At 32.5% G+C, this 26,800-nt stretch overlaps 2 protein-coding genes across 2 annotated transcripts in view; one reads left to right on the forward strand and one right to left on the reverse strand.

The window, feature by feature from the left end:
• Positions 1–715: 715 nt before the first annotated feature.
• Positions 716–6,156, reverse strand: LOC131852037 (solute carrier family 35 member F3). Its single transcript, XM_059202616.1, has 9 exons — positions 5,745–6,156; positions 5,290–5,463; positions 5,042–5,207; positions 4,248–4,426; positions 3,756–3,884; positions 3,352–3,541; positions 2,261–2,350; positions 1,491–1,620; positions 716–1,021 (listed from the first exon to the last, which is right to left on the reverse strand). The coding sequence occupies exons 1-9, from the start codon at positions 6,081–6,083 to the stop codon at positions 904–906; spliced, it is 1,515 nt and encodes a 504-aa protein (XP_059058599.1). The 5' UTR covers positions 6,084–6,156; the 3' UTR covers positions 716–903.
• A 1,082-nt stretch (positions 6,157–7,238) lies between these two features.
• The window catches only part of LOC131851984 (ankyrin repeat domain-containing protein 17), a 59,991-nt gene continuing 40,429 nt past the window's right edge, over positions 7,239–26,800 (forward strand). Inside the window, 4 exon segments of the mRNA XM_059202544.1 lie at positions 7,239–7,614; positions 8,324–8,365; positions 11,237–11,360; positions 24,890–25,055. Of these exon segments, the coding sequence (XP_059058527.1) occupies positions 7,426–7,614; positions 8,324–8,365; positions 11,237–11,360; positions 24,890–25,055 (521 nt within the window). The 5' untranslated portion in view covers positions 7,239–7,425.

A 26,800-nucleotide genomic window follows, 5' to 3' on the forward strand; every position in this document is an offset into this window, starting at 1 on the left:
TGATTATATTTATTTAAACATATTATAATTTATAAATTTTATACTATTTCTTTATTTCAGAATTTTTCGATTGATCTGCATTTATTTTTAAATACTTTATTACCGATAAATTAATATGATTTATATATTAATACATGTGTATACAATATATAATAAGAAAACATTTCATAGGAAACTAAGATCTACTAACACAAAATCTTTGGTATTTAATATCAACGAATTAAAACGGGCGGGCTGGTATAGTTGCGTGCAGTAATATAGTACCTACAGATATATTGCACGCAAGTATAGCGGGAATTATTTGAACACATTAAAAATTCCAACACAATGCAGGGAGATTCCATTTAACTAACTAACTGCACTTAACAGGCAACTCTCATCGCATGATGCGAGTCATATATGGTATGGTATACACATCACTAAATCATAAGTAAACTACCTATGATTACTGTAAAGAATATTAAATATATATAAACTATTGAATGTTGGTAAATGTTATTTTTAACACAATTCTTTTACAGATCGCCAAGAATAGTATACTCATTGTGGGAGATTTTAAATCATCTAGATAAACTAGCGTACCCAAGGCTAACATTTGCTTCTTGAAATTATTGTCGCTGAATTGTGTACAATTCAATAGCATCCAAAAGACTGCAATAATAACTAATATTACCCAATACGGTTCGTATAAACTAAATTACACCCAACTTTCAGAGTAAAGCAAATTAGACGAAATGCTACGCATAACTCGAGTATTGCAATTCCCTTGTATTATTAACAATTGCTTGAAATTCACGTTTATAATCTGTGCTAGTCTGCGGATAACTTACGCATATCGCCGCGGACAGACAACCGATGTGACTCTATGGTGCGTACTTCGATGTCTTCGGGCTCGCCTGGCGGTCACCTGACACGGCCCGACGGCGACCGTAGATGCGAGCGTATGTAACCCGTACGGTAATCCATTGCATCGCGGTTACGCCCTGAACCGTCGTTACCACGCTGACGGCGGCGACTCCATCTGTTTTGAAAATGGCAGTTTTTTCTACAAGGTCTTCTGTGGTACCGATGTTGTCTGCCGCCGAAATACTTGCTTGCAAGTTATACTCTAGTTTGCCAGGTGACATATGAGTGCGAAGGTAAAATAATGCTCAGGGTTCCATGTTGCTCTAAGCGATGGATATATTATAAGAAGTCGATACTTTTTTCTTTGAAAAATCGCAAAATGCAATTATACAAAAGACTGTTTCTTTTGTATACAATAAACAGATAAATTACAAAATTTAAATTTAAATTAGAATTGAGTATATAGTCGTCATAAAATAGTCTTGTGTAAAATAAAATAATAAAATATTTTTGTGATATAGCAAGCTTCCATGAAATATTCCATATTATTAATACATATAAGTAATATTTTTTATTTATCACTTAGTAAGGAAATATATATAATTCATTGGTTACATTGATATAAGTAACATACAAATCTTTACCTTAAAAGCCTCATGATATAATCAGGCCAGTTATCAGGAAACATCACCAGGAAAAAGCCTATGGTGATCAAAATAACGCCGGCCAACTTCATACCTTCAAACTTCGCGTCATACAGCACTACGTCTAAAGCTGAAAATTAAATTAATTAATATATTTTCTAGAATTACTAGACATATAGGCCTTATATTTAAGGCCCATATGTGTATGGCCCTTATATTTACTAAACAGATTCTGAAAATTATTTTACTTGTTACTATAGTCCCTTTATTGAAGAAAGTTATAAACTATTATAACATCACTCTAGGCCTAATAGAAATGGAGCTGTAATGAAAAATGTAGCTATAAGGTATGAAAACCGGAGAAATGCACGCAGACGAAGTTGTGCGGTTCAGCTAGTATGAAACACGTTTTGTGCTGAACCGCAGCAACTGTATGATGATGAAGAATGTACTATTTTATAAAGGAATCTGCAATATTCCATTTTCTTAGAAATTTAGGGAAATCAGTTACTCATATTTTGTACTTCATAAAATAAAGTAATCTTGTATTCAAAGTTCCAAGTGTCTTGATCCAATTATTTCAACTATACATTGAGACTAATCGGTCAATTGATACAAAGACTTAACAATACCATGGTACAACGCTAAGTATGATCCAACATCAAAACTTCACGACTGTAAGGCCCAATCGTCTAGTAAGAGATGTGAGTCTTGTAAGAATAGTATTATTGTATAGTTATTGGAATATATTAACTAAATAGTGTATTTACCTGCTGAAACTGGTACTGCAGTAATCAAGGCGAGTGAGATGAATATATTGTATGTCACCACATTGCCGAACTGGCATACAAGATGGAACACTGAAAACGAATAATAACATTAATTGTGATACATTAGTGTGAATACATATATATGAATACCATACAGTAGAAGTGGAAAAATGTTGAGGCACTTGATTCGACACGACGAGCTTATTAATATTATCGAAGGAAATATAGATGGCAAGAGAGGAAGGGAGGACCAAGACACAGATATATCAAGCAGATTAAGGAAAAAGTTAAGAGTCGTGTCGTATCAACAACTAAAAAGAATAATAGAAGGTAACGGGAGCTCCACCAACGAGAGCTCGGCTCTTAAATTATGTATGAACACAGTTGGACATATTCCATAAAAAACAATTAAAATAAATAGAAACACATTTTGTTTCGTTTATCATATTATAATTGTATATCGCCACGATGTTTGTCTGATTTAACCTCCGAAACTACTTAATCATTTTTTATGAAATTTGGGTCTCTGTGTAGAATAGATTAGAATAGGAAATCATTTATTCAAATAAATTTAATTTAAGCATTTTGGAATAGACATAGTTATCATTATTTTAATCTAACGCTCATTCGATAAGCTGTCTCATCACAAGAAAAATGGGCTAGAAATTTGCATGTTGCTCTTTTAAATAATCATTGTTGATTGACTTTACATTTTTAATTTGAAACGTTTGAAAACAAACTACCAACTAACACTAATTAAATATGGTTAGATATTAAATACATTAAGATTGAAACAGTCGTAATGATTAGAGTAGACCAATCCCTACAGCCAGCACTCGTTCACGAGTACGACGTATGAGCCAGCCGTCAGTGTAATTTAGTTCAACTTAAAATATATATGTTGTATCTATTAAGTTGAACTAAATTACACATTTATTGATACCAACATTAGGATCGCGTGACCCCCTTAACTAGTATTTTTTTCTAAAAAGTAATACAATACAAGTTTCACTAATATAATATAATATAAGAATATCTATCACAATTTTAAAATTTGAAATAATTAGCTACCAAATAGCTACTAATAATACCTAGAAGTGAGACGCTGGCAACAAGCAGGTGCACCCAAGGCATCCGGTGGGATGGCAACATCTCTGTGCCGGTGAGGTAGAGGGCCAGGCACACCGGCCACAGCAACGACGCACTTACAACGCCCAGAATCGAGAAAAACAAGGCCCGCTGGCCAGAGTTCATTTCTCCCATCACTTTTCTGAACAGCACCTGCATGATATATATATATATATATATATATTTTTCATAGTTGTAATTTTTTTATAAAATTATTATATGTACATTATATATTATTATTACAACATATACATACTCAAAATTGTGATTGATTTGCTGTCTCCGTTTTGTGTATGCTTTCTAAAAAACTTTGTATATGGTATTCACGGTTATTTAATCAGTGTTTACTATGCTAAAAGGAACATACCCTGAAGATAGCATATCCCGCAGCGGCGCACGCAGCAAGCACAACACCGCCGAGAGTGGAGCTGCCAGTGATACCGTCCATATACGCAAGCAATGCTATACCGGTGTCACATAATATCGCTGCCACGATCTACAATCATTACAATCAATTCAAATATATGATTGCATTAAGAAAGAGTACGTAGTGGTTTATTGTCGTATGACTTCTACTTATTAGTGTATATTTACTAAAATAACATTTATCAAAAAAGCAAATAGCAAGTTTCTTACTCTGTCTTCTTGTGACGAGTCAGTGTTTCGAATTAGTGGTAGAATAAAAAATATGACTATATATGTATAAGCGCTTATATTAACTTTATTTGAATAAATATTATTTCTATTTGTAATCAAATCAAAAATAATTTATTAATGTAGGACATTTTAGCAGTTTACGAACACAAAGTTGTATCATACAGTCACAGTGAATTGTTTAGTTATTAGTATTATTACTCACCCTTACACCAACGAACTGCTCATGCAGTATAACCCAAGAGAGCAGATAGACACAGTACACATTGGTGGCAAACAGTGTCACCACATCGGTGGACAGGAGTATCTTCAGTGAATATGTGTACATGTAGATGGTAACCACCCAGAGAAGGCAAAACAATCCACAGCGACTAATAAACCGTGCTAAAATATAATTAAGGATGTTACAGAAATTTATCATATATAAGTATATTTGGAAATGAATTTGAGACCTTTTTAATTTTCTGTCACTATTTTATATAGAATCAAAGTCTGGTAATGAACTATTGTCTTTTTCATAAAGCAGGATTTTTAAGGATTTTCTAATGTCTAAAAATCCAACCATCAATCCAATTTTTTTTATAGTTAATTTCTCTTTATATATTTGGTTTGTTCTCAATAAAGGTCACAATGTAAAGACATATTGTACATTGACTGTTATGAGTAATTCAAGGGGATTACAAAAAATTTGGTATATCAATGTTATTGTAAAAGTTACAATATTTGTAACTTTTACAATGACATTGATATACCAAATTTGCTTAGCACTAAAATGATTAAACAAGCTGACGGTACAGCTAATTAAAAGTAGTAACTATCATCAAGCAAGCAGTCAAGCAATAGATATAAACTGAATCACAACTATGCCAAACATACTGTGTTGTTCGTTATAAAATGTATGCACTGTGAGTCCTACTGAGGTACCTGTAGTGGCTATGCCTAGAAGCATATACCTCATGAATAACATGTGAGCATGTACAATATATTTAAGTTACTTACCAAAAGTAAACCCCTTTTCTCTAAAATCACTGAAGGCATCAAAAACAATATCATTTGGTGACTTGCATTTATTATGTATTAACATAACTATCACATACAATGGATAAAAAAATATTAACCAGTTGGTACAGAACCAAGCCGTGAAGAAAGGTGCGTTGTAGAGATTCTACAACAAAAATAACAACCATTAACATTATACTCTATAAGTAGACGATTAAGATTCAAATTTATATAATTTTCTAACTTACATGTGTATGAACTTTTGATGTTATATTATTGTAGACAGCAGAAGTTGATTCAGTACTGTAGATGTATCCATAGCCATTCAATGGATAATTCTGAACATACATATGCTTGATACAATGTGTAGCGGTGACCCAAGATGCAGTAAGAATAATAGTCATGCATATGCCATAGTAGATCTGGAAGCAACATTCAATTTATTTACTTTTGTATTTCTACTGATAATAATTCTATTAAGTATTCTAAATCAAAAAATATGAGTCATATCAACAATTTTTTAACAGCAATCATTTACTTCTTTGGTTAAGTGCCAATAAATATGCAGTGCTTGCCATGCACTTTTACGAAATAATTTAATTCTACTGTAGAAGACTGTGGCAAGCATTATACGGTAAGTTTTGTAAAATTAGAGTCTAAGATTGCAAACTTTTTTGTGAATAAAATATCAATGTGATGACACCTTCTTAGCAAATCTTGAGCAACAGGACCTAGGGCATTTCTTATCCCGTAACTGCCTCTCTTCATCCTGGCTGCTAGCTGCCGATTCGCTGAAAGCTTGCTGCAATGACGGTTGGGTAGTCAACGGAGGCGCTGAACACACTGACGACTGCGGTGTAAGAGGCGCCCGAGGACTCAGCGGCGTTGGGGGACCGTTTGGACGTTCTCTCTCAACATCACCACCAGTGCGCTCGCTTTCAACCACCTCTTCACTTGTTATTATCACAGAAGGCGCTCTGACACGCTTTGGATTAAAAATAGTAGGCAAGTCACCGTCTCTTGCCATTTTAGATGCCAACATAATTTAAGTGGTCATAACAAAACATATGCATTTAAACTTATTCCTGAATTAAGAATTTAAATTCTAACATCGATAAATGTGTTGCAAAAAATAAAAGTATCAGCTGATTTTTATTTGGATTAAACATATTGTTATTCTGTATACAAGAACACATTTGAAAAACAAAATAATTTCTTTTACATACAAATAACAAGCTTCACAATAACGAAGATAATTTAAAATCTAAAAAATAGGAAATGAAGATAATTATTTATAAAGAAGTGAAGATAATTATTTATAAATAATCAGCAAAGACAAGACAGATCAATTATCTATCAACAATCTATGGAAAATACATCTGAAAATAAAATAAAGTACTCTGCATAAACCATAGACAAAAAGGAAATGATAAGTATTATTGTATCTGTGTATATTGTTTCTTTATCTGTGATTTGTGAAATGTAATCTGTGGATAAATATCTGAATCTTATGCTACTCCACATAAGGAAATTTCTGATTAAAGGAAAGGAATAAAACATGATATTTCACTGTAAGTGATACTGTCCCTTTCACACATTGGTATAATTAAAAAAAGTACGAAAGTAATTTTACGAAAAATACAAGGGTACTGTACTAAAAAATCAAAGTAATTTAATATTAAATTATTAAATTACTTTGTTTTTTTTTTACTAAATTAAAAACTTGTTGAATACACAATATTCTTTGAAGCATTTTCCTTGTAATTATCAAAATATACTTTTTGTTTAGATAACATTTGTTCTTAGAAAATCATTTATTTTTTCAAATCAAATTAATTATATTTTTTGAACTATAGTTCTTTTCAAGTGTCGTTATTTGAAATAGTTTATCCTTAAATTGCGTGAAAATATATATTTTTTTGTTTAACCATATTGTTATATTCAATTTATTTCTCTGTTCTGAGATCTATACAATAATCTCAATTAAAACAAGTGCTTTATTCTATACATGATATATATTGTAGTTCTCAACTTAAATATTAAAAGAATTCTTTTTATCTAAATTTAATATAAAAAAAAAGTTAAGCATTGTGCTCTATTGCTTCTATGGCAAAATTGTACGTTTTTGGAAGTAGATGGTAGCACATGAAGTCACGAAGTTTAAAATTTCTTCGCTAGAGGGAGACTGAAGTAGTTAATTGGATAGGATAGCCTACTTGAAGCATCCGGGACAGGAACTCGCCATCCATAGTAGTAGACATGGCGGGCCACAATCTGGCTAAATGACGAAATAAATCTTGTTTGCTAATATAAAAACGTGTTAATTTCGTAGTAGAAGTGTTGATACTAAGAGACTAGTTAAGTTTTATTGGATTAGGACAAAAATGCAGAATGTTGGACAGTCTGAAAACCGAAATATCGATAAGGTGAATGTGCAACTTGATTTGGTAAAATCGTCCACTCCTCAGAGTTCGGCTTCGAGTCCGGCCAAATCTGAAACCGAAACTTATTCAGGAATACCTGCCAAATACATGACGGACTCATCGGAAAGCGAGGATGATTCTGTATCCGAGGTAAAACGTGTTTTGTTTTCAACAGAGGCGGTGGCAGTGAGGGAATGTGATTATCTGTACCGCTCTAAATACTGCAAGGGACATCTTGTACTTGTCTTGTTTGCCCGTATGATTTATTTCTAGACCTTATAATGATGATATTTAGCTATGTTTGATTAATATCACACAAAGCACACTACAAGAGGCTAATCTATTATACATTTCCATTGAAGTACGTTGCTTGCCAAATATTCCGTAAAACGTCAGAAAGTCATATGTACATACGTACTACTGAGTAATGCATGGAATTATTTATGTCAGCCTCCTCTAGACAGTATTTAATTGATTCTTTGTTATTTCACTATATTAACGGTCAATTTTGCCGTAAGATTCTTTTCATTGTCTATTTGTGTTTTGGTTAAAAGTTGAACCACGGCCATGTTTCTTGGATCACGCATTTTTTCAATGTATAGAGACGATTCATGCATTTAAGCGACGTTGTTTTATACTATATAGCTGATTTATGTAATTTTTGTGTACAATCGGCATAATCCACGACTATACGCTATTGCTTTGACGCGTAATAAGTCGAAATCCATCTACTAGTATTCGCGCAAAAATGATGATCATTGGTGAATTACAAGGACCATTAACAGATATGCCAGCCGTAAAATCGTCCTGATGCACCACATTGTCAGTAGATCTTATATATTTCTCGTTGGTGTTATAGATTTTGCTGGCTTGTTTGTGCCTAAGCAGGCCAGACCTGTTGGTAAGTTGAAGATAACCTTACTGAGTGCAGTGGGCTTCACCAACACCAATTGCTGTTTGAGTGACTTACTCTTAACCTAAATAATAATAATAAAAAATAATAATGTGTGTGCTATGGACAGTTTCAAACCACTCATTTTCTTAATGTTGAATAGTCCTTGTAATTCTAACCAAACCGAGTGCCCGTTCTTACCCGCTTGATCGTGTTTGAGTCTTCAAATGCTTGAATATTAACATGTAACTCGCTTCAAAAGATTTTGGTATGCAACATTTCCTAATTCAAAATTGTTTAATACAAACTAACTGAATTCCAATTAAAATAAACTGAATGTTTTAAGATTACATTGTTATGCCTAGTATAACCTAAATTAATTAAATAACAATTAGATAATGTATGACACTCCTGAATATATACTGATAACTTTATTTTGGCAATACATCAATACAGAATGCCATTGTGATATGTTTTTAACTGACATCTGACCTTCAACCTTTATTGCTTTTGTTTCCATTATATACCATATTTTTATTAGATTTTTGTATTTATCTATGTTAAAATTTAAATTTAGTAAAACCTAACCTCTAATTTAAATTAAGCAAGTTACCTGTTGTCTATCTAATGAATTAATTAGCTGAATAATAATTACTTTTAAGTCTGTTTTATAAAGATTTATTATTAACACAGGAGCATTTTTCAGTCAATTGAACTAAAATAAAATGAAATGGTATATATGAATAGTTAATTCAAATTCAAATATTACAAATAATATACAAACAACTACTACTGCTACTACTACTAAATGTAGTATTATATATAAGTATTTGATACTGATATGTTGATATAAAAATGAAATTGTTTATCATAATGTTATCCACTTTTTGAGATGAAAAATGGCTCACATCGAGAGATACATCCTTATGATACAATCATAATAATTAAATCTTAAATGAAATTTAAGAAATATATATTACGTCAATTTTTATTAGGATTCTTTAAGTTGTTCAGTCATGAAGAGATGACAAACAAACAGACAGACTTATAATGTTATTAGCCTGTTGACATTCACATTATATAATTGCTAAAGTTAAAATGGCAATTAATATTAGATATTTATTATAATTATTTGTTTATAATACTTTCTCATATTGGTTTCAGAATCTTTGTTGACTTGTAATACAAATTTTATTCAAACATTTCAATTGTAACAAACTATATTCGAGTAAACACTATTGATAAAAATGAGAATCATCTAAGTATGTTCGGAATATGAGAATATATTACATAATATGTAATATATTCTCAATGTATGGATGTATATATGATATTATATAATAAAATCATTTAAGTATGGGATCCTCCTTTTATCCTACTGATTAAAATAAAAGTAATAAAAGTTAGCTTAAAGCCCCAAATATTACTATAACGGCCATTTTTTCTTGTCCATATTTCTTATTTTATACATTGTATGGTTGATTTATTCTATCTTATTTATCTTGTTACTCAAGTGACTATTTATTTGTGTCAACTTTGCTATGTAACAATTTATACCACACAAAATTTTTAAAAATGTAGTTCTGAATGACATTTAAATAAAAGGCAATATACAAGTTTCTTGCTCTTTCTTGTGATGTATTCTTGCATTTGGAATGAGTAGTAGTATAAAAAAATATGATTGTTCTAAAGTCCCTATATTAAGTTATATGAATAAAAATTTATGTTTATTTCTATTAAAAATATGCTTTGTGCATATTAAAATTAATTTTAGCAAGCATATTAATTATTTATATTAAAATTGGTTAACATAATCACTTAATTAAATTGCATTCAAATGTAGGTATAGTATGTTTACAACAGTGTAAACAATACATTAATTAGTCACATCCATGCACTCTCCATTTCTGAGTCTAAGATAATAAACAATAATGTTTATACTTTGTAGAAGGCTTCTCATTAAATAAATGTTTGTTGTTTATTGATGAATCTGGTAAATTTGTATTGTATATTAAATCTATCTGAAAAGTAGAAACTGATTGATCAATTCATAGTTGAGGTTCTAGAAGCACTAAATTTTGATCAGATCTTTTTGTAATGCATGATAATAATGAAAGAGTATGTAATATTTTCGTTAGTACAGATAGGTCCACTAGTCTCATCATCTACCACTGGTATAACAATGAAATGCCGTCAGTTAGTTTTTGTGTTTTATTCACGAATTAACTGCTATTGTGTCTAGATGGGATAAAGTGGAGGTTGACCCGACATGGTACATTGCTAGTAATGGGCCCTCTCGACTACCATGTCAAGTCCACCTAGACTCGAAATCCCTACTGCTAACAAGCCCCACATTGTTCCATTTTGATCATATGATAAAGTTTGATGGTGATGATGGAGTATCAACATATAAAGTTATTGCTCCTCTTCATCACCAATATGTTCTACGTGTTAGGTTTACTAAGTACATACACTTATTATTTTGAAACTTTCTCAATTATTTAGATGATTGTTTACAATCACTAGGGTTTACTCTTATATTGGTCATGATTATTATAGTAGATATTTAAAACAAATGATAATGATTATTTAATACATAACTAGATATTCAACTCATAAATATTTTATTTCATTTTACCATGTAAATGGCATGAAAATCTAAATTAAAATATATTTTTGACCAGACTTTATCTTGATTGAAAATGAACAATACTCTCTTGTAATTAGTATTATATTAAGTTTGCAAAACTTATAATCCTATATAATCTATTTATATCTCAATTACAATTTAAGGTTTATATCTCAATGTCTGAATTTATTGTATACTAATATATATGTGCATTTATTATAGTGATAATAATCAATATTTTGTATTGGTAGGCGGAAATGGAAGAAGAAGGTGGTGCTGCAGAGTCATCCAAGTTCCTATTGTCTCATGATGATCCTGAGAGAGCCGTTGATCCTGAAATGCAGGCGAGACTGGAAGCCCTCTTGGAAGCAGCCGGTTAGTAATTGTTTTTATTTTAAAAAGTTTAGGATGTACTTATCAGATTTTTTTTAAATGTGCTACTTAAAACACTCACACTTACTCTTATTATTGAGTAAAAAATACCAACTGCTTAGTAGGATATTCTTAGGAAAATAATAACCTTAAGAATTCATACAGCGCAATCTAATTCCAAGCTAAACTGAATTTGTTTTATGGGTATTAAACAACTGATATAAATATTTTTTTTTGTAAATACATACATAATATACATAGAAAACACGCAGACCAATACAAAGTATCATATTCATGATACAATTATTTGGACAGAATAATCGAATCCGCGACCATCGATAGTAAGGCGGTGTGCGGCGGTGCCATAATAGAATATATCTTTAAATAATTGTTGATATTAATACCAATAATTTTAGTTTTCTTAGAAAACGCCTTAATACATATTCAAAAAGTAACAAACAATAATTTGCATTTGTCTTGCACTTGAATAACATGAATTCGTTATATGCATCAGTAAACTTAAATTAAACGGACCAACGGAACGGATGGATTTTTACTTACTTTGGGACACTATCTGCAAGTGATTGGACCCAATATATTTTTTTAAATAAATAGAATGTTAAACAAGCTTACGGTCCATCTGATGTTAAGTGTTAACCGTCGTCTATATGTATGAACAGCACCACGGACCTCAGTTTATCATGCCATAGCCGTGATACCACTCATGCGTTGTCATTTACAGAGAACTAAGATGGCATGCCTCTTATCCTGTAATTGAAATTTATTAAAGACTAGCTGTGCCCGCGACTTCGTTCGCAAGGAAAAGAGAACGAATGAGGATTTTCCATTTCATCTCCTATTTTATTTTACCCCCTTAAGAGTAAAATTCATACAAACTTTGAATGTAATATTGATAGTCAAAAGCTTAAAAAATAAGTTTCAAGCTTCTAGCTTTAAAAATGATTATACTTATAGAACGTTTCATCTCCCCTTTCAACCCCTTACAACACTTTTTTGGCATTAAAAAGTAGCCTATGTCCTTTCTCAGGATCTAGACTATCTGTATACCAAATTTTATTAAAACCAGTGCACTAGTTTTGGCGTGAAAACGAGACAGACAGACAGAGTTACTTTCGCATTTATTATATTAGTAAGGATTACATACACAGCGAGTGCCGAGAGTCCGTTAATTGTTATACCATTAATGGTAACAGTCTCAATAAATGGCACATTTCCTTGGCAATTCAAAACATAACCTGTTTAGTAATTATGCTTATATATGTATATATAAACTTTCTTAAAAGCTTCAAGAGATATTTTCAAAACCATTTTTTTAAATTTCGTCTTACGACATCTACTTATATTTTTATTGTCACCAATTGTTCCTTAAATTCATGTTGAATCCATCTTCAGTATTTAATGTTCTAATATTTCGGAATGTGGCTGAATAGAATAGATATTATGTTTATGTTAATTGGATAGACTTGTTTACAAACATATATAAGGTCATTTTTTCTATGATTTCTGTCACCGGGTCCGTAATGTAGATAACATTAAGAAAACATAATCAAATCAAAAATAAAAATATAATACAAACTAAATAAATGCTCTTTAGACACTGTTATTTCACATTTCACACTTTAATATCGAGGATATTTGTTCTTCTAGAAGAAAACAATACTACCATAACTTTAGTCACGGGTTCTCATTATTTTTTTCCCCGTGGGAATGTCAGGAAATCGTGTCTTAGTTCACTATTGGATACATACGTATAACGTAATAAGAAATACAAGATCAGACAGATACACCAGTAGGAATTGATAGAACAGCCAGTCAGTAGGCTCTTAGAGTGGGATCACTTTATCCAGTACAGGCTGGACGGCCACCAATTGAACGACGCGTTGGCTCTCAGATCTGAAATTAATAATGTGAACACACTCTTAGAGAATAATAAGACTATATGCATACATAAATTAATTGAATATGTTACTCGGTAGATTTATATTTATATTTGAGTATAGGGCAGTTTATTAATATATTTAAACAGGTTTTAACATGAATATTTCTATGGTACCACTCGCGACGGTAGTTGAACAAACTGCCGATACCTATCAACTTGACATTTAGTTGTTACTCCAGTCAGCTCGTGACCACGGCTAGTGCAACCTAGTCGAAACGTCGAGAGAGGTAGATACTTTTATTTACCCTAAAATGATTCGTGCTAAAACCCGTTTAACTATATTAACTATATATATAACCATACTATTAAACGTTAAAGTTGAAAAATATGTGTGTTGCAGTTAAAATCAAATTCACGTCTTGACCTTATTAACACAAATGCATTCACAAGCGTTTGTCTATGTATGTGAAACAAATCGATAAGTTGAACACGATAGTTCAATTTGCAGAGTGACGCGATACTGTGAGCTGCAGAACTGGAAATATAATCTAAAAACGGGAAAACGTTACGTAACAAAGATTTTTACGGGGTTCTACTTTGTACAAAGTTGCTTTGGTCTTACCTTTGTCTCACCTACTTAACCTGCCAAGCAAATTGATGTAATTTGCTTGGCAGCTTAATCTTAATAATATTATAAACGCGAAAGATTGTGAGTATGGTTGTTTGTTACTCTTTCACGCAAAAACTACTGCGATTTTTGGTGAAACATTACAGTAATATAGCTTATGCATCAGAATAACATATAGGCTATATTTTTTATTAAAATTTAACGCGCTGAAACCGCGGGCACAGCTAGCACTTTATAACAGGTGTTTAGCTTGAAAGAAAAAAAGGAAATTGTAGGACACAGAGGCATAACATCTTGTCCCTAGGAATGGAAACACATGAGTGGTATTACGGGCGTCCCATGATGACGTAATTTTGGTTGGGCTCGCTCATTTACCGTCAGATGGGCTGTCAGCTTGTTGCCCACTCCAATTACATAAAAATGATTGTGATATTGATAATATTAAAAAGAAGTAATTGCTTTTTATATAAAGCACATGTGATTTGTATAAAATAAAAGTTTAGTTTCGAACCTTAGCGTAGTAATTGGTATTCGGTACTGATACATGGCGAAAGTAAACTATATATTAGTCAGATTTAATTATAATAATAATAATTACATAGAATTGAAGTAATGAAAAAATTATTATTATAATTAATTACTTAATAAATAATCTCAGTACAATTCACAGAACACTATTTAAACCAAAGTTAACCTACATAGATTTTTTTCGTAAATACGTACATATTATACATAGAAAACGTCCAGACCGATACAAAGAATCATACTCATGAATACAAATGTTTGTGCCATGCGAGGAATTGAAGCCGCGACCATCGGAAGTAAGGCCGTGTGCTAAACCGCTAGACCACCGAGGCCGTCTAATTGATTTCGATTCCATTGCTTCAAAATCAGCCTGGTGCATGAAGCAGCAATGTGTACGTCGTTGTTTTGATCTGAAGGGTAAAGGTCGTTGTACATACCACTCAGATACACTAAACGACTTGTCATTCAAAATTGAACTTTATTAGTCCTGCTTTAATAATAGTTTTAACAATGGCATGCTATGTTTCCTAACGATGATGGTATTAGCGCAAGTGAGCCATTGGCTAATAATGCCTAGTTATTGTAAAATGTATTATGCTACATACAACTTAAAGATCACATGGAAATGTCAAGTTGCTTACAGTGTTCCCGCGGTTCTCTTATATCGCGTTTTCACTGAAATACATACAAAACATATGGTCACAATAAGTCTAACTGACAAATTTTTTAGTTCTATTAAAGAACTTGTAGAAATATTATTTGAGACAATTTTCATTTTTTAAACAATTCCCATTGCGTCATTTTATCACAAGCTAAGTAAATCTTATGTTATGGGTTCTAGACAATAAATAAGGATATATTTTTTTTTGCAAATACATACGTAATGTACATAAAAAACAACCAGATCAATAATAATCATACTCATGAATACAAATGTATGTACCGAGCGAGGAACCCGCGACGATCGGAAGTAAAGCGGTGCGCTAAACCGCTACCTTAATGTGAAGGCGAATTGAACCTTTCAATTTCATTATGATTTTTAGATATAGGATTTTTATAAAGGACTTGTTCGTTTATATTGGGCGATGATTGCCATTTCATATTATTCGGTCCATTTCCAATAGTGGAGAAAAGTTGCATTCGTGCTTTGAGATTCAGTATTCATTGATTGCATATTCTTAAAATTTTATACATACACACGTTTAAATATTTTATCCTTTCTTTTGAAGGTAAATTATAATCATAGGACCTAATACAGGTCGAGGTTAGGTCCGTTAGGTCGATAGTCTACATCACATTGCCTTGATTTCTTTACGAACGTTAATAAGTTTTGCAATTTCAAATTGTAGTCTTCTATATATATATATATATGTCATTTATTTCTGTACATATTTCACAAGCTTAATGTACTATGTATGTAATGCATTGACTAAAAAACATACTGCCATATTAAGTTTTATCCTTACAGTTGATTTATAAAAAATATTGTTAATAATTAACGTGCTATATATAGTTAATACGTTAATAAATAAATGCAAGTACATAATATCATTTGGTCAGCCATTATTTGAAATATAAAAATAGTTTTTGTTATTGACCGATAATGAAGCATTCGGCTTAAAGCTTTCGAGCTTACTAGGGATCGGCATTAAGCCCATTAAGAATTCATGGAAAAGTTCATAAGCGTAAATGTATATCTATCTCTTTTCACACCGTGGCCCTTATGATTAAATTCTTACTCGAAACGAAGTTTATCGTCATCCAGAAATTGAGACAGAAATATAAATTGACACAGTTTAGTAGACCTCACAGAGGTAGACTGTAAAAAGTCGTCTGGATATTTCAATCCAACCTATTTTAGGCGCCAAGCAGTTTGCCTTGTAAGCTAAAGGGTGAGGGTGGGGTTATAAGTATGAAATTACTGAAAATGGAGGCATGCTATCTTAGTAGTCCTCAATTTGAGCGTATGATCGTTAACACGTCTCTTGAAAACGTTATGATGTGCTGTTCATATAAAATAGGAGACGGTTATCACTACTAGTCTATCATCATATAAACTTGTTTTCTATTCTAATTACATGAAAACATGCAAGTCGAGATAGCAAATCACTAGACCTCAACTATATTTTTATAATAATTCTTAAGTATCTAAATTGTTCACCTAACTAAATTGGTTACATCAGGAGCGGTAGAGCTGGAAACCATCGTGGTAAATTCCTGGTGAATTTATCATTGTAACTAACGGACCTGATTCATCCTCATTTTATCATCTTCCACTGGTGCTCCACCAGTGTAAACCATTGGCATAGGCGGGTGCACCTTTTCATTATAAACCATAAAAAAAAACTTAAAATGTCCATACCAAATAAAGTGCATCCACACCTGACGTTCAAATAACAATTTGTCACAAATGTATCTAAAGAAACTAAATTAAAGCACTTGGCCACCGTGCTTCTAAATAAATAAACGACATTCCAAAGGGTACGTTCCCGGTAAAGCCTCCTCTCACACTTGACCGGATGTTATCTCTTCGTACTCCGACATTCACGCTTTCCTTGACGCGCCGCTCGGACGTTCTCACGGTACAGATTAATTCATTCACTCGACGAAACGAGGCACGATTGTGACATTCGCCCAACTAAATGTAGCCTGACACCGTGCCCTATTTCAGGGATATCTCTTGTCCATAACTAGACTATAGTATAGTGGAGTGACTGGAAAAACACCAGCGAACTAATCCATATGAATTGTGTCAGTGATTTATTGATGTACTTTAAATATATGTGCATATGTTTATACGCTCTGTGACAAAATAAATTTGTTCAAAGTAAACAATTGCATTTTTAAAGTGACAATATTTGTGACGTAGCTCATATCATTGTACAGCGGTGCCGTTATAATTATGTATGCTGTCCAAAGTGTATTTAGTTTTGTTGCTCAGTATCGGAAACTAAACCTAACAATAAACACCATAAGATTCGTTTTAGAAAAACAAAAACGTGTTACCATGCGTTAAATGCAATAATAAAAGTTCAGTCGTTTTTCTGCTTATGTACAAATAGATTTCATATGTATTTTCAATATGCAACTAAGAAAACATTACCTATTTATCAATTTGCCTGTATATTATCAGATTTCCCGCGACTTTACCAGCATATTACTTTAAAAGGTTTTCTTTGTAGCTATGGTTTATCTCTACGAAATTTATTTTAATCCTTTTAGCCATTTAGGTATCATTGATAAGAAATATTCATACATATTTACAAGCTTTCACATTTATAATATTAGTGGGATAAATAATATTTAATTTTACAAAGGAAATAAGATAGAATATACTATAAAAATATTTCTGCATTAATTCAAGTACTTAATTTTCTTGATGTTTGTGACGAAATTGTGAACCCGTAAATTCGTTCGTTTGAATAGATTCTTATATCTCTTTTCTAGAGGTTTTCCTTTTAGAAAATTTGGAACTATTCTATAAGTAATATGGTACAGTAAATATCACAATACTGATAGAATAATTTAACAAGCATTTAATATTGAACACTGTTGGTATGTGCGTCTTAGTATACGTAAATTTAGCCTTGAACTCCTCTAACAGCTGTATGTATGATACACTAAATATGCACAAGTTTTTATTTTTGTAATAAAAATAACATGTGATTTAGTACAATTATTATTTTATTCTACTACACTTATTAAACTCCTATTAATGTATATTGTCAAGTTTATGAGGATGAACTGATGGATATTTGATACTCTTTCATGTGAAAACTACTGGTTGCATTTGTGTGAAATTCGATACACTAACATATAATATCCTCAATTTACACGTAGGTGACGTAGGGTTTCCTTTTACACGAATACACGCTAGTAAAGCTATGCGCGATATACTAATAATAGATACTCTATACAAGTATTTGCTCTTATTAGGATAGCGCATTACGATAAAAAAATATTTTATAAACGCTATTTCACGCTGGATGCTCTCCATCTTCTAAACACTAGAATCCTGAATTTAAGATATTTCACCTGTAGAATATTACATAAACAATGAGTAACATAAGTTGTATGCTTTGTTTTCCGATAACCAAAAATCGAAATCCTTCCAATACTTTCACCAGTGTCGGATTATGTACCAAGAGTAGAAAATGTCTGTAACACACAACAGCAAAAAATAATACAACTTTAAAAATGCTTCTCCTCCACTCACCCCGCAGGGCAATAACAAAAACTAACTTGCCCCCCGCAGTGCCTGCAGGGCCTTGTCGATATTTGTATGTACTTTGCATGTACGAACACTAGTCAATTATTTTATTGTGCGTGTATGTACGGATTGTTTGTTGCATCTGGTTACACGATCACATGACTGCCCGTTGCCATCCTGATGTTCTTCGTGACGTAATGTAATGTAACCTTTGTACCATGCAATCGTAACCATTAAATTGTGTGCTAAACTCTAAACGTTTTTATATAGATAGATAATATACTAAATAAAGTTAGGTATATCTATGTTGAAATGATCGGTACAATAACTTTCGTGGGCCACCTTTGCGTAAGTGAGATTCTAGCTTCCATACTAGGTTAGCGATTTAGGAAATAAACTTTCTGATCTAACTCAGGGTATGCATTGTATGAGTTGCCGTATGCTAGTTGTTTGTTTCCTAATAACACAAAATGCGTAGTATAGTTCTGTGCCTCACAATAATATAATACCAGTTCCATATGTTGGGTTGGCAACTCTTGTTTCGTACATCACTGATTTATTTTTTAGAAAACCAACAGCTTACCAATGCAATACATAGCATCAGAAGTACATTTAAAAAAGCCAATAACAGGTTTTCATAGTTTTATCAAAGGAAAAAACAAAATGTCGTGACATTACGCTACTAAAAGTAAAGAAAATTGTTTCTTTGTATGTATTGTAACTGGAATCGCAAACAAGCTGACTGTCTTCCTGGTAGTAAATATCGCCTATATATATGAACATGAACGAATACAGACATCGGAATATCATGTGACGCCCATGATACCACTCATACTACCATTCCGGAGGATGATGATAATGATTAATGTACCGTACCTTCATAACCTTTTATTTACTGCATTATCTTACCCTTCAACCGAAACATCTTTCAATGCAAGCTCCTTGGTGATTGAAATAGCTGAAGCAGAGGTTGTCGCGAAAACGAATTTATACAAAATCTATCTCGGTCAAAATTATATAGTTGATTTAGTCTAATGACAAAGAGACACTACTACTTTCTGTTTTTTTTTACAAATAGAACATATTCTAAACAAAAAAATTGTCAATGTCAAAAGAAAAAAATTCAAAATGTTTGAAACCTTTGATTATTTTCAACATTCGTATATGGATTCGTCGTTCGAATATTGCCGTGGCGTATCACATTTTAGTACGAGTCACATAATCTGTTTGTTCGTATCATTATTGAGGCCGTTGTTTGATATCTTCACAGCATTTTTTTGCCTTTCATTTCTGATGGCTATATCGATTCTTTTGGCAAATTCGTATTAGATTGATTTCTATAACTCTGCCGATGAAAGTGCGTAAAAGTTATGTTGGAAATTCAACTTGAACTTGGCTAGTATTACAAATCTTAATATAATCTCCGAATAGTTCATGTAATATGTTTTTTTTAGATGATGATCGAATTGTGTTCCCGCTTGCACTAACGGTATACCATTAAAAGATTATACGATATGAAATCGGGAATTTAACACGACGATTTCAAAAGCGGAATGCGTGGAGTTCGAGATGACTTTGTACTTTGATAGAAATGGGGTCACTAATCCTTGCTACTCTATCAATAACCTCCCTTATAACATGTTTAAGTATCTCACTTGTTATAAATTTTACATATTACTTCTATCACATGGTCCATCCGTCTTTTATCCGAGTTGGTATAAACGTTGCAATTACCGGTAATGTATCCATTAACTTTGTCACGATCGCTGTTCACGATCTTAATTGTTAAATCGATCGATTCTGTAAATTTTAATGGATAAAGAGTACCTATACATTAAATTTACTACACTAAATTTCATTGACATTAATGATGTGTGTGAACATGTCATTTTTATATATTATATCGAATTAGGTGTTATTTTGTGGAAGTCCATTTAATTACTTAATTTATTTATATTATTTTGTTTAATTCTGCTACCATTATAGCATGTGTGAAAACACAAATATTCAGTACGGAAACGTACCCACTGCTACTAACGCCGCAAGAAAAAAATACAAAATGCATTAAGTAATAGTATTTCTTGCCTACCCTATATAGTTGATTTTTTAATCCAGGTATATGTTTTTTTATTAGGTTTTACTGTCTTATATTCTGTAATTGTAAAAGGGCAGTAAGATCTGTAAACTTCTCTAATTCTATATTTAAGAGCTTATTATATTACAAGTGTGTTCTTTGCCTTCTTTGTTTTTTTGTTATAACTTCATCTTTTAAGTTTTAATAAGGCCCAGCCTGCGGTTGCCTATTTTTCCCCAATTCCTCTATTTTTATTTAATTTGTTCTCATTTTCGTGCTTAGACTGCGCCTGCGATTTTTATCTGTTTTTCTTGTATTGTCTTTTTAGTCTAATTCACCTTTTAAGTATTTGTCTCTACAATTTATTTCAGTTCAGTTTTCATCTATCTCTTACGATTAGATAACAATAACGAACAACGACCAAGTCTTTTTACGACTATAATAATAGAACCACCCACTGACAAACGCGCCATTAAAGAGATATAAATGTTCAGTAAAAAGTGGCAAAATATTCTCGAAATATATAATACTACACAGATATGCACTATTATAATTCATGATTGCATTGTCCGGATTTTTGATGTACTTTAATTTTTAATAGATTTTTATTAAAATTAATATTTATTAAAAAACAAATTACACATATATTTTAGTAGCTGTGCCCGCGGTTTCACCCGCTTCTATTTTATAGCCTATATGTTATTCTGATGTATAAGCTACATTACTGTAAAATTTCATAAAAATCCGTTCTGTAGTTTTTGCGTGAAAGAGTAACAAACATCCATCCATAGTTACAAACTTTCGCGTTTATAATATTAATAATAAGATTACTATGAATAACCTTAAGTAGTCATTTGTACCCAAAATACTTAGATAAATAAACTACTTTAGCATTTTTAATATATATAAATAAATTATCTCTATTGGTGACTAAATAACCATCCCGAATATGAATAAGCCCTGATTGATTCACCACTATGGGGTCTATTCTCAATTCTATTTTTAAATAACATTAATTTTACGAAGGGCGGCCTGCGGGCCAATAGGCCGTATTACCCATCCGAATAAAACAGTCAGCTCACGCTTTGGTGTCATATTAACGAACTACTACAATTTCATTGGCGGATTATATAGACCTAATATAATAATTCGTGAAAAGAGGCCTTTTAACGCCCCTACTGGACGATAGCATGACAGTATACCCACATCATTATGCTCGTTATGGAATTAAAGTGAAATTGCAGTAACATAATGCTGCGAGTATGATAGATATTGAGCAGTTAATGCGTGCATAGACTTCGTGTCGCCATTCTCGATATAAGTAATGTAGCACATTTTCCATTTTATTTTGCCTCTTCTTAAAAGTACGTTTCAATATTATAATTTTTGCCACAATGGGCGCCAGTATTTTCTATAATGTCACGGACATTGTAGAAAATACTGCGGTTCATATGTAACGACTTTCTCTATCAGATGTACCCTCAGGTGTAATGATAAGTATTACGTTTAGTTTATATATATATATTTTTTTTTTTTTTTTTTTTTTTTTTTTTTTTTTTTTTTTTTTTTTTTTTTTTTTTTTTTTTTTTTTTTTTTTTTTTTTAGGACAATTCACACAGCGCCATCTAGACCCAAGTTAATCTAGCTAAAGCTTGTGTTATGGGTACCAGATAACTGATACAAATACATAGATATTTTTTTTTCTCGTAAATACATACATATTATATATAGAAAATACCTAGACCGATACAAACAATTATACTCACGAATACAAACGTGATTTAAAAAGGTCGTTAGTGGCTTTGATGATACGATTTAAAAATTATAATAGTTTTTTTTTAATACTTATAATGAAATATGGTATCCCATTCCTTATTTCTAAATTTAAACGTAGGCCACAAAATCTAGAAAGCTTAAATTTCGAACATAAATTTAATATGTATTTACGACCTCGGCGATCTATCTAAAAAATATGTAGTACCCATAAAACAGGCTTTAGCTAGCTTAACTTATGTCTAGATGGCGCTGTTTGAATTGTCTTGAAATTATTATTATTTAAGAATTTTAATGTAGTTTTACTGCATAACACAACGTATGCAAAACGGCGGGAAACAACTAGTTTTTATGACATACATCGTTTTGTATAAGATAGAAAATGTATAGCTGCCTATGTGTACAGAGTAGTCTTGATCTTAAGTATGTTTGATGATAGTCATTTGTGGTTGATGTTTTAACTTGCATCATGTATACTATTTCTCAATCGCCATTAAAATAGCTATCAAACATTATAATAAATAATATTCTACATGTGCATAAGTTGGCATAGTCATTACCGCAAATGGTAAAGCGGTTTATGAATTTGATGATCTCTTAGAATTTATTCATTACAAGTACATGTGTGTGTTTTTTTAATTAATGAATATGGAAATGCACGTCACTAGTGAAGAATGGTGTCATGAGCATGAAGTCAGGTCAGGTCGGTCAGCCGTCTACGATGTATTCACTACGGATTAACCACGATTATTTGCAGAGTAACCCGCGTGGCGGTTGTCTTGATATGGTACAGTGCAATAGATTCTATCACCACAAATTTACCACACCCCTCCCTTTGTTCTTATGGATGATAATAGAGTAGTGATATGGCAGGGCACCGGTGAAAGATGATAGATGAGCATAAGGTCAGTTGTTTTTTTTAATGGTTGATAATGGAATGGTGCACCCGCCTGCGCTGACGGTTTACGCTGGCGGGGCACCAGTGGAGGATGATAATATGAGCATGAGGTCAGGTCAGTTAGCCCATCATAACAAATTCAACAATAATTTATCACGATGGTTTCCAAGGGAACTACGTGGAGGTACATTACTAGCAGTGGGGTTATTAGTCCACATTACTAACAATCCCCTTCTTCTCCAACCCCTCCCTTTTTTAGTAGTGGGTATTTGAAGGTACGAGTACCTACATAGAAGAATGACCACTTCCTATTCAGAAGACTAATAACGTAAAACGCGCGCCTTGAATAATAAAGTTATCACAAATAGATAGAACGTGAAAATAGCACGGAAAAATCAATACATTACTTAGACATTTATTATGCAATCTACCTACACACCTAGCAGGCTGTTGCAGGTTTTACCGTAGTCAGTGGCCGGCTGTAACCCCAGGGGTCGTCGCGTTTGGTAGCAATGTACTATACTAATTCTAGTAAAGAATACTAGAACGGAGACACCGTTGCCATCATTGTGCCATGTCGAACTTTGTCCCGCGGTCCCCTTGTAAATCACCGTATTTAATTCGCAAAAATAAACTGACCACCATGTGATCTCCATTGGAAACAATTATATTTAATTTCTGGTGGATTCGTCACGATGGACTAACTGGCTTGTCTTCATGCTCACCCTATCATCTTCTACTGCAGCCGCGCAAGCGTATACCGTAAGCGTATATAGGATGAACTATCCTTAAATTGTCTATAAAAAAATACGTATATTTTGTACGTTACTAATACCCATTATTGGGGGAAAGGGGGTTATTAGTACCATGTCAGATTGACCTCCTCGCGGTTTTCTTTGGATAAATTTCTGGTGAATTTACCAATGGGTTAATTGACCTGATCTCATTCTCATCTTATTATCCTCTACTGGTGCGTATCTTATTATCCTCTACCGCCAGCGTAAACCGTCAGCGCAGACGGGTGCACCATTTTATTGTCAGCCATAAAAAATAAAACATAATGATGCGCCCGCCTGCTCTAACTCCTGGTTTAGACTGGCACCAGTGGAGGATGATAAGATGAGTATGAGATCAGGTCAGTTGGTCAATTTGTCACGATGGTTTCCAGGGCGAACCGCGTGGAGGTCGACCTGGCATAGTACAATGCTAGCAATAAGATCAACAATCCACATTACTAACAACCCCCCCCCCATATTCTGTTATCACCCATAAAAAAAATCTATATGGGGAAAATGGTGTTTATTAGTAATTAAAAGTATAATCTGGTACTTTGATACGATAGCTCAGCTCAGGTTTATCTTGTCATCTTCCACTGATGCCCTACTAGAAACCGCCAGCACAGAAGTTCCATTCCATAAAAATTCCCATTATTGACACTCACCTTCGACAGTCTACAAAACCAACTCCAGACTATATTAATTGCTCAATGTTTAACACAATTGACCCAATGTGTATTTTCTACAGGCATTGGCAAGCTATCCGGCGAAGGCAAACACCTGGCAGATCCTGAGGTGCTCCGGCGGCTGACGTCATCCGTGTCGAACGCGCTCGACGAGGCGGCCGCGGCGCTGACCCGCATGCGCAGCGAACAACCACCCTCGCACCACAGGCACCACCATCAAGACAAGCCGTCAGTATTGTTTTTTTTTTGTTGTTTTTTACTACAATATAACTACTAGCTGACCCTGCCAACGTTGTTTTGCCGTATAAATTAAAATCGCTAAATAGGGGTTGATAGTAGAACGGCGAAAATGTAATGTTGTATGTGTTTTTTAATGCCACATTATAAAAAATAAAAAAAATCTCCAATAAATAAAAAATAAATTTTAGGCGTAGATAACCCTAATCACTTAGGGGTATGAAAAATAGATAGTAGGCGATTCTTCGACCTACTGGATATGCATATAAAATTTCATAAAAAGCGGTCAAGCCGTTTCGGAGGAATATAGTAACTAACATTGTGACACTAGAATTTTGTATATAAATGGTGTGAACAAATGTGCTGTTTCCTCTAGACTTTGTTTTTAAGAATAGAACAATCTATATTGAGATGTAGATTAATAATATATGCGAAGTTGAAACTCATTTATAAAGATAATTAATCTGTGCAAAATTGGCGAAGATATCGCGTGACATTGACAGAAATTGCATTGAAAACCTCTTGTTTCTCGGCTAAAAGTTGAAGTCTCATTCTGCTCAAAAATAATTACATATTTGAATGTATGTACTTCTACTGTTTAGAGTTGATTGTTAGAATGCATCAATACTTATTGGCTCAGTATAGATGGTAAATATGAATAATTCATTCGAATGAATTCGGCATTCAACTGTATGTTGAATGAAAATGTTGTGTACAACATGTGTGTGTGTTGTGTTTTGTTTGTTTGTATGAATGACCATTCAAAGATTCGCTAGTCATTAAAGTAGTTCCATTAGATTTTTATTTTTATATCGCTCTAATGTACATATGTAGTTTAATATTAGCATATCATTTGTATAATTCAATTGTATTTCTATTCAATTAAACCAAACATTAATTGGCTGCGTTGTTGGTCTAACGGCTTAGCAAACTGCCTTCCGAAATTCGCAGGTTCGATTACGATACAGATACAGATACTCGCTCGACATCTGTATTCATGGGTATGATGATTTGTATTGTTCTAGATGTTTACTACATACATTGTGTGTATTTTTTCAAAAAAAGGGATTTTAGCATTTTAATCTGCTTTGAATTCCGCGGTATTGTTTGGTTCAGGAGTAGATTGGGTAACAAATCAGATCTATTGTACAATAGTCATCAATTAAAAAGTAACTCAAAAGAATATGACTTAAAGTAGAAAATAGTTGAATAGTTAAAATAGGTTTAATGAAGGTTTGCTGTTTTCATAAATAAAGGGATTAATAAATATTATATAGATGCAGTGATATCGTCAAAGAATACTGCTGAATAATGATGCTATGACGCACGCTTTGCTCTATAAATTCACATTTGACTATTAGATTTGAATAATACATAGGATTCGGTACACGTATAGACATTTTGTGTAGTTGGTGAACATTACATACGTTTTTCAAGTCGCTCTAATAATGATTTTAAATTTAGTGCGTTAAAATTAATTGACATTTATTTATTTGTAAACTAGACAAGAATAAATTTTTAATACTGTAAATATCATAGATGTCTAGACTATATAATCATGATTTAATGACTTTTAAAGTAAGGCCTGCAAAATCTTTGTTAATAAAGTTATATGGGTTGGTATATATGTACATGAGTACTATATTGCTGATACCACTAGTTAGTAATATGAATGTGGTGTATTTTATGGCTTTTGTAATTTTATTTATAATATAATTACGAAAGCTTGTGAGTAT

Source organism: Achroia grisella, unplaced genomic scaffold (genome assembly GCF_030625045.1).
Source record: "Achroia grisella isolate CSIRO2021 unplaced genomic scaffold, CSIRO_AGI_Agris_v1 utg821, whole genome shotgun sequence".
Classification (NCBI taxonomy): domain Eukaryota; kingdom Metazoa; phylum Arthropoda; class Insecta; order Lepidoptera; family Pyralidae; genus Achroia; species Achroia grisella.